General features: G+C 54.3%; 1 protein-coding gene across 3 annotated transcripts; it reads right to left on the bottom strand.

Annotated features, from left to right (window-relative positions):
- Positions 1-1553: 1553 nt before the first annotated feature.
- On the bottom strand, positions 1554-9065 carry CDCA4 (cell division cycle associated 4). Of its 3 annotated transcripts, XM_037831687.1 has the most exons (4): positions 9014-9065; positions 4386-4623; positions 4176-4275; positions 1554-2360 (listed from the first exon to the last, which is right to left on the bottom strand). In XM_037831687.1, exon 4 carries the CDS (start codon positions 2352-2354, stop codon positions 1626-1628), a length of 729 nt encoding a protein of 242 aa, XP_037687615.1. In that variant the 5' UTR covers positions 2355-2360; positions 4176-4275; positions 4386-4623; positions 9014-9065; the 3' UTR covers positions 1554-1625. The 3 variants fall into 3 exon arrangements, with proteins under 3 accessions (XP_037687615.1, XP_037687616.1, XP_037687617.1); XM_037831688.1 differs by lacking the exon at positions 4386-4623 and having other exon boundaries at positions 9014-9060; XM_037831689.1 differs by lacking the exons at positions 4176-4275; positions 4386-4623 and having other exon boundaries at positions 9014-9057.
- Between the last annotated feature and the right edge of the window lie 5321 nt (positions 9066-14386).

The raw sequence follows: 14386 nt of genomic DNA, 5'->3' as shown, positions 1-14386 counted from the left end.
AGCTATAATTTCTCTCAAAATCAGGAGTGGCGTGGATGTCGGGCAGTGTGGCGGTGGACCAGCCCCCAGGAGCCCCCTCACCCACCACGTGACCCTACTCACTTGGGGCAGCGGGGTGAGACGCTGCACGAGGGAAGGGGCCCTGCCTGGGAATCCACGTAGGAAGCAAGTGCTCACGGCCCGGCTGCTGCTGCCAAGTGAAACCGGTTCCCCACCTTGCCGAGCGCCGTTCCTGAACCCACTGGACTGAACTAGAGAAGAAAAAGGCCCACCTGCAGATGGTCACGTGGAAGGAAAGTAACAGCACGTTCATCTGTTTGCTGGATACTTTTAATTAAAGTGAGCTTAACATCATGACATTACACTAAAGAATGGCCAGATGCACAAAACGAACCTTTCTTGGTTAAGGGGTGGGAAGGCAGCCATAGCCCTGTAACAGGACTTGGGTAAGGGGCAGGGGGTGCAGATTCACTTCAAGTGGGCAGAAGAGATCTACAAGTGCCCGTGGGCCCCACCACCAATGGCCCTCTGGGTGGAGAGGCCACAAACTACGTGGACCCCGCGTCCTTTAATTCTGGACTCTGATTCCATCCGCAGGTTCTGCTCCGGCACCAGTGTAAGATGGCACTCGTTGGCGCTCCTCTCCGGCAGGGCAGGGACACCCCCTCCCCAACAGCCCCCGGCAGCCCCCATCCCTGGCCGGCTCAGCAAGCCCAGTCCAGAGCAGGCGCGTGCAGAGGGGCAGCCTTCAGGGGGGCTCAGGCGGGCCCAGCAGACCCTGCCCGGCCTGGCCCACCCAGGAAGAAGATCTAGCAAAACGCACCACTCGAGAGGCTCGAGCCTCTGAGATCCACTGGTGCATGTGGGTCCCAAATAAACACGATTTGACCTTGGTCATCAGGACAAACAGGCCACGTAGTGCCCCGTCACATATAAATCAGCATAAATAGAACCGTTGGGAATTTACACGTGCAGTCTGCAGAGAAGAGCACCTGATGGGAGTCAAAGGCAAAGCTGGGCCGGGAGCCCCCCAGTCAGCTCCAGGGACCCAGAGCTCCAGCAGGAGGTTCCCACGTGGATTCAGAGAAAGGCAGCACGTGCACTGCTGGCCGCAGGAGCAGCGAGCTCACTGTGAAAAAGGCCCTTTAAACCCGAAAAACGTGAAATACACCAAATTCAACTGTTCAGGCTATAAAAACTTCTAATGTAGCAGCAGAGGATGTGTATAGAAAAAATATACTTTTAAGAAAATAGCTAAAAAATCTAAAAAGATACAAGTATAAAAATTTAAAAAATATATCTTAAGACAAAATATTGCCCTAAACATATAAAACTTAATTTAAAAACCCAGCCCTCTAAGCCCCAAGGCCGGTGCAGAGCGAGGCGGTGTCCCCTGTGGTGCTGCGGCCGGACGCGGAAGGGGACGGCCAGGGCAGGGGGGATTCCAGGAGGACCCCAGGGCCCGCCTGGGACCCGCCCTGGCCCGTGAGCACGGCCAACCCCGCCGGTGGCGAGCTGGGTGGACGGGTGCGGACACCACGCACAGAGCCATGTGCACTCGGTGGCTTTTATGTGGACAATACACTGGACAGGCTGAGGGCGTCCGCGTCCCCCTCGCGCCCCGCTCAGCTCTCCACCAGGATCCCCACGACGTGCTCCAGCTCCCCGAGGTCTGGCTTGCAGCTGGCGCTGGGGGCAGCGGAGGCCGGGGGGCCGAGGCCGTCCAGCACGTCACAGGGAGCCGGCCGCGTGCCAGTCATCACGCCGGCCAGCACCGAGTCCAGGTCACGGTAGGACGAGTCCACGTCCGCAAAGAGGTCTTCTGCGGAGCCAGGTGCTCTGCCGTCCAGGGTCTCCAGGAGGTGGTCCAGCGACTTCTGGAAGTGCCCTCGGCTGTCCCGAGGGCTGTCCACCTCCCAAGCACCGCTCTGAGGGCCCCTGGACGCCTGTGCGGACATGGAATGCTGAGAGACCATCTCTTGGGCCTGCACGCCCTCCAAGTCCCCGGGGAGGCCGCTGCCCTCAGGGCCAGGCCCCGGGGCCGCCCGGCAGAGGACGTCAGTGGACACGAGGCGGTCGAGTGGCGCGGGGCCCACGCTTGGCGGGGGCAGCAGCCGCCACGTCCCGTCCTGGGCCATCTCCTCCTGGATCTGCCTGACCGTGTTGGCAATGAGCACCGAGCGGCAGAGCCTGGGCTCCGCCAGCATGTGGCACAGCTGAAGCTTCACCAGGGACATGTCCAGCAGCAGCTGTCGCTGCAGCGCGTAGGAGGGGACGGCCCTCAGGCTGGCCAGGGCGCCATCCGCGCCCTCCTCGGGCTCACAGCACTTCCTCTTCGACCCTGCGGCAAACATCGTGACCTGCGGAACCAAGAGAGACCGGTAAGCACAGAGTCCACCTGACACTGCCCCCACCGTCAGGGCCCACCAGGCACTGCCCCCACGATTCAGTCCACTGGACGCTGCCCCCCACGATCTCTGACCGTCAGAGGGGAGAAGCCAGGACACGGTCTGTGGCAATGGCAGAGTTTGCAGATCTGACCCCAACGGGACATACGGGGATGAGGACTTTCCCCTGCAGAGGCCTTACCACAACTATCTTTAATTCAAACAAAGCCAGTGAAGGTTTGCTTGCTTTTTTTTTTTTAAACAAACGATACATCTTTATACTATAGCACAATTGTTCTCCATTAAAAAACAATAACAAACTAAACATAGAAGAAATATATATCTAAAGAGTTACGTTGAAAATCTTTACCAAAATTTGAACTTTCTGAATTGGGGCCTGTGCGAGAAGAGGCCTGTGGGGTGACCACGGACCCAGGCAGGGGGCTGCCCGCCAAGACACCCCGTCTTCTCCACAGGTTCGCCTCTGGAGCCGGGGGCCCAGAAGCCCTGCCGACCACGCCGGCCTCCCCTGCTTCAATGTTGCCACAAATGAAAGTGTTTTCACTGATCACAGACGCAGGAAAACGGCACCGCCGGAGACGACCAGGGAGGGAACACAGCCGGGTCCGCGCTGCCTCTCTGCCGTCCAACTTAGGGGCAGCGGATCTGCGCCAGGCGATGGGCGGCAGCAGCTCAGGAGAGCAGGCCGAGGCCGGGCGGACCCGGAGGCCCCTGCCGCCCTCCCTCCTCCGTCTCCAAGCTCAGGTCCTCCGGCAGGCAGAGGCCCCGCCGCGCGGCTCTCTATTTTCCGTCATCTTCAGCCTCATTTTGCCAGTCCTTAAAGCGGACTCTTGGCTAAGCCTGCACAGCCGTGGCCTCGGGGGCTCCCCACCCTCCACCTTCCGTTCCCAACCCCTTCATTCTGGAACAAACCCAAGCACCGCAGGGCGGGGCGGCCCGGGCCGGAGCTCCAGAGCAGGACCAGCCGCCAGGCTGGCTCCAGGCCTGCGACCCCCGCCCTGGGTCAGGGGTCGTGACCCTCCCTGGCTCCGCCCCCACCACTGCGGTGGGCTCCCAGGGCCCAGAGGCGCACCCGGACACCACGGAGAGGGCGGCGCCAGCCTGCTCTGCGGTGAAGACAAACGTCTACACGGAGAAAGAACGATAAACACTCACTGCAACATAAGCGATTGCTTTAAAATTCACAACCCTTTAAAATACGCTTTTTAAGGACTTGACACATGTCCGTCTTGACAACGTTAGAACAGATGCCATAAAACTGTCTCTGCACTCGCACTGTTACGACTATTAGAAATTTCAGAGCAAAAGGCCAATCGGTCATGACAAAGTCTAAACCAAGATCCTTAAACAAACCAGAGGAAAGTCCTAAGTCTCCACATACACAGGCCCTTACCCAAACCATATCCACACTTAATCCAAAACCCAGCCTCAGCTCCCTGCCACCCCCGCCCCCACCCGTCTGTCTGTCCAAGCTGCTCCACCGCAGGCCACCCACCCCTGCCGCCCCTACCCAGCCCCTCGGCTGATGCCAGCACGTCCCTCTGACCCCCACAAGCAGCCTCTGTCCCACGCGGCCCCAAGGGCTGGCTTTCTGGGCCGCAGCTGCTCGCTCGCCCCGCTCGGCCTTGGGTGGCGTGTCCCCTCCCGGGACACGTGCTCACAGGACGAATTAGCAGCAAATTCCAGTCTCAGGAGGGGAAACAGGTAGAAACCAATCTTTGGATGGATTCTCACCGAGGAGGCAAGGGGAGCAGAGAGCTAACTTACCTGCGCCAGCCGGCAGGGCTGGGGGGCTACAGGTGCAGGTGGGGGGCAGCGCCGCCCGGCAGGCCCCGCCCCACGAGCATCCCAGCCAGGAGCGCCCTTTCTGGAAGGGAGAAAAAGCCGAGACGGGTTATGGAGCTTCTCGCTGCTTGTACTCTCATAGATGAACGTTTTTATTTAGAATACTTTGCTATTCATAAACATGGCAAGAACCTTTTAATAGGCAAATTTGTTTTCAGAAGATGGAGTCCAGTGCTCCTGGGGCGCAAGCGAAGCTGGCTCGGGCTCGGCCACCCCAGCCCTGCTGGGAACCTCCCCTGGACGCTTGCTTCTGCCGGGCAGGAAGGGGTCCTCTTCTGCTGAATTTCCTTCCAGTGCCATGGACCTCATCTCGCTGCATCTGACACTTGTAAATTTCTTTTAAATCTCAGTGACCTCTTAGGCAAGCATCCTAGAGAAATGAAAACCTGCACTCATGCAAAAAACCCGAGCAGGAATGGCCGCTTTACTTGTGAAGGCACAACCGGAGCCCACCACGACACCCGTCCTCCGAGGGCAAGTGGTCACACAGGGTGGGGTCCACCCACGGGAGGCAACGGCCACCGCCCCGGCCACAGTTGGGGACGAGGCTGCGAGGGAAGAGCCACGTCCACAGGCTCCGCCCCACACGCCCACCCACCGGCAGCCCCGAAGGCCCCAGAGGGGGAGAGTGGGGCGGAAAGGGCTGAGAGGGAGGCAGTGGGCCAGCTCTGCACCCGGACCGCAGTGGTGGCTCCACGACGCTGCGCGCGTGAGCACACGGACAGGCAGGCACGCACACGGGCAGGTACACCTGCCGAACCTGACCAGCTCCGTGGGCTGCCCGGATGCCTGTCCCTGGGGTTGCTGTTGGACCCCAGTTCTGTGAGGTGCCAAAGTGGGGGAGGCAGGTGAAGGGTGAACCTAGTTGTTCCCCCGGCCAGCAGGGGCAAAGCCACTCAGCCACGCACCGCCTGTCCCTGCACCCCACGCACCAGTTTATCGACTGTTCTCAGAAGAATCAAAGAAAGAGTTTACCCCCAAACACCCCCACAAGTACTTCAATTATTCTGGTTATAAGGGACTCACTTTTTCTTTGTCGTGGCTGCGAATTAACTATTACAAAATTTGGTGTGTTTTTTCCCCATCACTACTTTAAAAAGCACGGGTTCAAAATTTCTAAGTACAGTGAGAAATTACATGAAGATTATGTCAAACTATAAAAGGAGACCTTGTGTTGGGGAAAAGAGCAAGTTTCCCGATTCTTCTAGGGCAGCCCTTTCACTGCTTTGCTTTCTGTGTCTTTCCAACAGAGTCTAAACTTGCGACTCTTTGGAACGACTGAATTCGTGTGGGTGCCAGGAGCCCCCACTCGCTCCCCAACTCGCCCACCTGCAGCTGGGTCCTCGGGGGCTACAGCCACACCTGGAAACAGCTTGAGGTCCTGCTGGGCACCGGAGGGTCCAGTGATCCTGCACCCCAACTTCCTGGGCAGGTGGACCTCACGAGGGCCCCCTAAGCTGGAGGCCAATCCCTGCTCCCAAAGGCTGCTCGGGGCCAGGATGGCCAGAGAAAGAAGCTGGACACTCCCTTGATTGAGACCACCTTGGAGGGGAGCACAAGGCACCAGACAAACCCGTGCCCGCGGTCTGAGCCGCTCCAAGAGGACCTTGGCAATCTCCTGCATTTCTGCGAGGCTCTGTCCCCAAGCACCGTCTCCTCACGCATCTCCACATCATGTACGAAGGGTTCACGATTTTCCCGATACCTGCACATTTGCTCCCGCGTAGCAGCATGCAACACCTCCCTGCACCGCTGGCCACAGCCTGTGCACTACGCACGACTCCCCCGTCACCAGCGGGGCGCCTTCCAGCTCCGGTTCCAGCCCTCCCAGCACGTGGCCTCCTCAGCCTTCACTCCCAGGGACGACGAGGGCAAAGGATAGGAATATTTTCAACACACTTAACTGACCTTGTCAAACTGGATTCTAGGAAGGCTGGGCCAGTTCACCCTTCCACCAATTTTCTTCCTTTTTTTTCACATTTGCTGGCCAACTCCTCCTCCCGATTTACCTGCATTTATTTACCAGTTATGCCCCGTCCCCTCCGACACACGGGACCCCTGTGTATGCAGCAGCCCCCTCTCTACCTTTAAAGTTTAAAACAAGCTGATGGCGGGAGGGGTGAGAGGGATATTAATTTAAAACCTAGAACCACTCCAGATGTCACCTCTCCCACCCTCCCACGTGCCATGACACACACATGTTAAAAATCACTCTGAAGTTACTTCTTTCAAATGTTCCAAATCCTAAGCACTATTCGTTTTCTGTTACACCCAACGTAAAAACTGCTGACAGATTTACTATTCCAAAAACAGACTCACGGGCAGTTTTCATCAGCCCATCACCCCGAGGAGCTGTCACCCAACCGCACATTGGGGAGCCAGGCCTGGGAGGGTACGCCTGGGCCCCAAGGCCGGCTGGGGGCCCTCCCCGGGCAGGTCAGGGCAGAGCCGGGGACCACAGGCTGGAGGGCCACGGGGAGCTTGGGTTCAGCTGTGTGACCTCCCTGAGGCAGCAGCACAGGGCCCACTGCCCGGCCCTCACCTGTCCCCTCCGCCCCGATGTACTTGGCTGAGTGCCCAAAGCCCACCCATTCCTTCGGGTTGCCAGTCTTCCCCCGAGACCCTCGAGGGTTGGCCAGCAGCAGTGGTCGCCGGGATTCAGCCTGGTAAAAAGCAGCATTGCCCGCTCCTCTGCCCGGGCACAGAACGGCCGAGCAAAATGTCCCTGGCAGGGACAGCGGCTCAGAGACGGGCCTCAGAGAGCCGTGGACGCTGCAGAGAGAGGAAGCCTGGGGCAGCTCCCCGAAAGCCGAGCGAGAGACGGGACCTGCAGGTGAGGGATCCCCACCCCTGATCACACCCAGTCATGGTGACCCCGGCACCTCCACGCGCAGGGGCCCTGGGGCCCACCAGGCGGGCGGAAGCCGAGGTTCCTGTGGGGCCGGCCCAGATCCCCACCCGGCCACCCTCACGCCAGACCAGGAGGCAACTCAGCACCACCCGGCTCCGTTCCTGTGACTTGATCAGACTCGCTTTGAAACACTTCACCAAAGAGGAAGATAAACCGTGCAAAGTGCTGAATCCGAGTGACAGGTTTCATTTTTCTATCACCGTCTGTCTGAAATTTTTCATAAACAATTACCAGAAAATTAGTTTCAAGTACTTTTGTTACTTGGAATGAAACGCACGAGCTTCCTTTGTCTGGGAAGAAGTGTGACACTCTCCCTACAGGGAAGTCCCTAACTCACTTTCTGTTCTGAATTTATATAAAGCGTGATAAATGTTGAAAACAAAGAGATTCACAGAAGAAGTTTACGAGACATCAAGCTTAACTTTGCAAACTGATCATTTTCCCCATGGTCCCCTCAGGCCTGCTGTCGCCAGGAGAGAGAACAGACAGGAACCACCTCTTTTTCCGAATAATTCTATTTGGGGCACAATAACCTTTTGCAAATTTCGAGTTCAGCCTGCTTCTGACTTCTGGAAGCTCATTTCTGTATTTTCCTGGTCTTGGGGCCATCACCTCCCACACTGGCCGAGGAGCCGAGGGACAGGGCACCAGGACCCCCTACGATGCAGCTAATTTACCTGCTGGGCTCTGGGGTCCCCGTCTCCCCAGACCCCAGCTCCCGGTGCCCGGGCGGCAGGACTAGACTGCCGGGAGGCAGGCAGGGCAGCCCGGAACCACCCACGGCCGGCGTCCCGGAGACCCGCAGCCTGACAAGCCTAGAACAGCGTCTCCGACGGAACCAGGGAGGAAAGCCGCTGCCAAACGCCGAAACAGGCCTCTTAAAAGCAACAAGACCCCGAAAAAAGAAGGGAAACTCACCAAGCCAGCCCACCCTGTCCCCCTGGGTTCCAGAGAAAGGGGCCCCTGGCGTGGCTACATCAAGGAGCGAGCCCCAGTCTTGCTAAGAGAACCTACAATAAAACCCAAGCTCCATGGCCAACACCCCCTACCCACCCCTCACTGGCAAGGAACGCAAATTAGGAGTGAACCTAAAGGGCAGCATTCGGCCAGGCTGGGTGGGCGGTGGGAGATAGGAGGGCAGGAAATGGCTGGAGAAAGAGAGGGAAGGGCAGGTGGGGGGTGCATGCCAGGCACAGACGGACAGATGGTGGACAGGAGGGTGGCCGCGGGACTCCCGGGTCAGGGACGTGAACCCAGGGCAGTGGGACGGGAGCCCGCACCTCGGGGTGGGGTGGGGGGGCCCAGGAGCAGCGTGGGCTCTGGGTGCGCCCCGGCCCCGTGGCCCTGCATCCAGGCCGGAGGGGCAGCCTGCACGGGGCTTCCCGCATCAGAGGCGAAGGCGGCGGCGTGGGGACCTCACGGAGGGAGCCTCTTCAGCGGCCGCCCAGGTCCGTTTCAGTTTTGTGTTTCTTTAAAGCCAACAATCAGCCGGAAGCCAAGGAGAGGACGACGCTGTTTGACTGACCCGGCAGAGCACGGGGAGCGAAGGCCGCAGGAACCCGAGGGAATTCCCAGGGCTGTGACTCACGGGGGGGGGCTGGGCTTCCCGCCCCCGGGGGTCGAGCTCGCCCGGGCCCTTCCCGGGACCCGCCACCCCGTCCCAGCCGCCCCGAGCTCCCCGAGGCGAGGCCGCGCGTCCCGGAGAGCCCCTCCCGGGGCAGACGGGCCCGGCCGCGGGGTCCTCCCGGGGTCCCCACCGGGGGGTGGGCCCGGGCCCCTCCGGAGCGGCGCGGGGGCGCGGGGCCTCGGGGGGCGTCCTCGGGCGGGGCTGGGGGCGCGGGGTCCTCACCTGCGCCGCCGAGTCCGCCCTGCTCCGCCTCGCTGGGCCGCGCGCGCCGCCGACGGCCGGAAGTGCCGGGCGGGCGCGGGGGCGGGGCCGGGCGGCGCGTCGGCGCCACCGAGGGGTCGCCATGGCGCCGCCGCGCCGCGCGCGCTGATTGGCCGGGAGAGGGGGCGGGGCCGCGCGGTTCGAACGTGGGGCGGGGCCTCGGCGGCAGCTTCCCGCGCGGGAGCCGCGGCCGTTGGCGGCGCGCGGGGCGAACCGCGGGGCGGGGGCCGGGGCGGGTGAGCCGCTGGGGCCTCGAGCAGGGTGGGGGCTGGGAGTAGACTGGGAGCAGGGGGGGAGGGGAGGGAGGAGGAGTTGGGGGGTCGGGCGGGAGGGCGGGGGTGCGGGGAGGGAAGGGGTGGGGGGCGCGGGCTCCTTCCCGGCGGGTCCAGGCGCCCGGGTAACCCCAGGGGATTCCCGGTTCCACATGTCAGAAACGAAACCGCGATGGTAGAAACCAAGGGAGATTTTTAGAAAAATAACCGGGCGGGGAACGGGACCCGATCCTCAGCTTCCCTGACTCAGCGGTGTTGGGAAGAAGGGGTGGAAAGTCCAGTTAGGACATTGCAGGCTCCCCGCGCGAGAGAAAGGGACTTTGATAAATAAGACTACATGAAAATTTAGAATGCGTGAGTCAAAATAAAGTGCAAAGACTAGTTCAGAAAAAAACATCTAGCCGTATCCCACGCAAAGGATTAAGTTCCTTAACCCACAGACATTCTGCAAATGGCAACAAGATAAACAAGCCAGTGGAAAAATGGGTAAGGATATTAACCCACAGATCCGAGCAAAGAAAATACAAATGCTGCTATGTATTAAACAAGTGAAAAGCTCTCCTCCTTCTCATCCAAAACGTCCAGCATTCAATAAAAATTTAATAGGCAAGGACCAAAAAAAGAAAAGGAGAAAAAATTGGAATAGATTCATGGGTGACTAAGTTATATTTTTAATTAACAGTGATCAGTGTATTCAGGAAAATGTTGATGGCAAGAATTAGAATCTATAAAAAAGACTCAAATGGAAGATGTGCTGGTTTGAATCTATGATGTCCGCCACGAAAGCCATGTTCTTTTAATGTACTCTTGCGGGTGCAGACTTATTGTGGGTGGGATCTTTGATTAGGTTGTGTTCTGGTTTGCTAATGCTGCCAGAATGCAAAATGCCAGAAATCGATTGGCTTTTACAAAGGGGGTTTTTTTGGTTACAAAATTACAGTCTTAAGGCCAAAAAATTGTCCAAGCTAAGGCATCAACCATAGAGTACCTTCACAGAAGAATGGCCAATAGTGTCCTGAAAACCTCTGTTAGCTCGGAAGGCATGTGGCTGGCGTCTGCTTGCTCCCAGGTTGCATTTCAAAATGGCGTTCTCCAAAGTGTTGCTCTTGGGGCGTTTTGCCCTCTCTTAGCTGCAGCTCCTCTTCAAAATGTCACTCTCAGTTGCTTCGAGTTCCTTCTGTCTGTGAACTCCTTTATACGACTCCAGTGATCCAATTAACACCCACCCTGAGTGGGCAGGGTAACGCCTCCATGGAAATCATTCAACCAAACATTCCACTCACAGTTGATTGAGTCACATCTCCACGGAAACACTCAAACAAAGGCTTCCAATCTATTCAACACTAATACATTTGCCCCCACTAGATAGCATCAAAGAACATGGCATTTTGGGGAACATAATACATCCAAACTGGTACAGGTGGTTTCCATGGAGATGTGACCCCACGCATTCAAGGTTGGTCTTAATTAGTTTACTGAAATCCTTAAGAGAGCTCAGAGCCAACACAGCCCCAGATGCTTAGAGAGAAAAATGCCCAGAGACAGTTTGGAGACAGCCATTGAAACCAGAACCAGGAGAGAAGCTAAGAGATGAAATCCAGAGTTTGCCGCAGAGAAGCTAAGAGAGGACCCCCAGATGCTTACAGAGAAGTGCCCTGGGAGAACAAGCAAGGATGCACAGGAGCTGAGGGAGAGAAGCTGAGAGAAGACAGCAGCCCAGAGACATTTTGGAGAAAGTAATGGAAACCAGAAGCCAACTCCAGGAGAGGCCTAGCAGACTCCGGCCTTGTGCCTTCCCATGTGACAGAGGAACCTCAGATGCCATCGGCCTTTCTTCAGAGATGATATCATCCTATTCATGGACTTAGAACTGTAAATTTCTGAACTAATAAACCCCTGTTATAAAAACCACTCCATTTCTGGTATTTTGCATTTTGGCAGTTTTAGCAAACCAGAACAGAAAGGAAAAACTATTCTAAATCAGAGTATTCCAGAGAATAAAGAGGGAACTCAGGACAATTTGTTATAGGAAGGCAACAAAACCTTCGGACTGTGTTCCAGTTTGCTAATGCTGCTGTTATGCAAAATGCCAGAAATGGATTGGCTTTTACAATGCGGGTTTATTTGGTGTGCAGTTCGATGTATTATGTTCCCCCAAATGCCATTATCTTTGATGCAATCTTGTGTGGACAGACATATTAGTGTTGATTAGATTTTGGAATCCTTTGAGTGTTTCCATGGAGATGCACCCCACCCAACTGTGGGTGATGACTCTGATTGGATAATTTCCATGGAGGTGTTACCCCACCCATTCATGGTGGGTCTAAATTAAATCACTGGAGCCATATGAAAATGAGCTGACAAACAGAAGGAACTCAGTGCAGCTGTGAGTGACATTTTGAAGAGGAGCTACAGCCAAGAGGGACACTTTGAAGAAAGCACAGGAGCTGCAGATGAGAGACAGTTTGAAGATGGCTGTTGAACGCAGACTCTTGCTCCAGAGAAGCTGAGAGAGGACAAATATCCCAAGTGCAACTAAGAGTGACATTTTTGAGGAACTGCAGCCTAGAGAGGAACGTCTTGGGAGAAAGCCATTTTGAAACCAGAACTTTGGAGCAGACGCCAGCCACGTGCCTTCCCAGCTAACGGAGGTTTTCCGGACACCATTGGCCATCCTCCAGTGAAGGTACCCGATTACTGATGCATTACCTTGGACACTTTATGGCCTTAAGACTGTAACTGTATAACCAAATAAACCCCTTTTATAAAAGCCAATCCATCTCTTGTGTTTTGCATTCCGGCAGCATTAGCAAACTAGAACATTTGGTTACATGTTTACAGTCCGAAGTCCATAAAGGTGTCCAAATTAAGGCATCAACACAAGCATACCTTCTCTGAAGAAAGGCCATTGGCATCTGGAAAACCTCTGTTAGCTGGGAAGGGGCATGGCTGGTGTCTGCTGATCCTGGATTGTCTTCCAGCTCCTCCCTCAGCTCCTGTGTTCTTGGTTCTTTCTTCCAGGACATTTCTCTCTAAGCACCTGGGGGTCCTGTCGTAGCATATCCCGGGGCAAACTCTGGACTTCATCTGTTAGCTAAATGTCGTTCTGTCTGCATCTCCCAGCATGTCTAAGCATCAGCATCAGCAAGTGTCTGGGCCTGTGTGGCTCTTTTTAAATACTCCAGTAAACTAATCAAGACCCAGGCTGATGGGCGGGGCCACACCTCCATGGAAATAATCCAATCAGAATCACCACCTACAGCTGGGTGAGTCACAGCTCCTGGAAACAACCCAATCTATTTATCCCACAAGATTGGATTAAAACATGCCTTTAGGAGGGATGTAATATATCCAAACTGGCACATACTAAAATTCAAAACAGACAGGACAAGAAAGAAGAATTGCAGGCTAATCTTTCATAAATATTGACAGTAAAATTCCAAGCAAAATATGAGCAATCAAATCCAGTGGTATATGAAAAAGACAATACATCAGAACCAAGCTGGGTTTTTTCCAGGAATGCAAGATTAATTTAACATTCCAAAATTAACCAACATAATTCACCATGTTAACAGAATGAAGGAGAAAAAAAAATGAAAATTTCAATAGGTGCAGAAAAAGCATTTGACAAAATTCAACACCCATTTATGATAAAATACTTAGCAAAATAAATAAACAAGGGAATTACCTTAATTGGAATAAGTGTATTTACAAAAAAAAAAAAAAAAAAAACTCTAGAGAATACAATGAACAGTGAAATCTTGAAAGATTTCTCCTGAAATCAGGAATGTAACAAAGGTTTCTGCTCTCACCAATTCTATCCAACATTGTACTAAGGACCTAGCTAGTACAAGAAGGAAATAAAAAGAAATAAACTATGAGGATTTGGAAAGAAGAAATAAAATTGTCTAGAAAATAATTCCTAGGAGATAATATTTTTAATGTACAAAATTCAAATAATCTCCAGATAAAATGTTCAAATTAATAAAGAATTAAGCAAGATTAATGGATCCACAGTCAATATATCAAGCAAAGATGATTGTGAGAAGATGGAGTAGGAAACTCCAGGAATCAGTCCCTCCACCAAAACAATGGTGAGCTGGCAGGAACTGGCACTATCAGCTATTTCAGAACTCTGGAGTCTGTCTAGAAGACACTGTACAGCCTCCAGGGAAGAGCTGGAGGAAGAGTCTGGTAACTTGTGGTGATTGTAGGTGAATTTCACCTTCTGTGTCATGGCTACCACCACCCTCCCCAACCACATGGTGGCAGGTGGCAGTGGGGACGGCAGCCCGGGCTCCTAGGCAGCTTGCTGGTGCCAGGGTGGGCTGTAAGATCCTAGTCCTCAAAAATCTGGTGGTGTGTGTTCTTCTCACTTGTCACTGCTTTTGATCACCTAATTCAGATTGCTGGGGGGGGGGCAGCGGGTGTGTGTGGGAGCTCTGAGGATGGCCATTGTTCAGCCTACACATCCACTTACCCCTGTAAGGCAAAAGTGGCAGGAGAGTTTTAAAGAGGCAGTACTAATATTTACTCTTTCCTCTTTCCATTCCCATTTGGGAGAAAAATAGTTTGCAAAAGTCACAGATTGATGGCTCCAGCTCTCAACAACAACAAAAACCTAGCAATCCCAGAGGAGTGGAAGAAATAGATTTCCAGAGGTATAACAAGATAATACTCAGGATCTCTAGTGCTCAACAAAAAAATTACTAAACATACCAGCAGGTGAGTATGACCCATTCATAGGAAAAAGAGAATTTGCCATAAACCATCCCTTAAAAAGCTCATGCACTGGAAGCATTAGCCAAAGACTTTAGATCAACAGTCTTAAGAATCACACATGAATTAAAGGAAGTTAGGAAAACATCTGAACAAAATAAGGAGATGGAAATTATGAAAATGAACTAAACAAATTTTGCAGCTGCAAAGTACAGTAATTGAAATGCAAAACTCATTAGATGATTCAACAGCAGATTTGAACAAGCAGAAGAAAGGATCAGAGAATTTGAAGATAAGGCAATTGAAATTATCCAATGTGAGAAGCAGGAAGGAATAATAATGA

This window comes from Choloepus didactylus, chromosome 4 (assembly GCF_015220235.1).
Source record: "Choloepus didactylus isolate mChoDid1 chromosome 4, mChoDid1.pri, whole genome shotgun sequence".
Lineage (NCBI taxonomy): Eukaryota > Metazoa > Chordata > Mammalia > Pilosa > Megalonychidae > Choloepus > Choloepus didactylus.
This window is presented reverse-complemented; position numbering and strand designations above follow the sequence as displayed.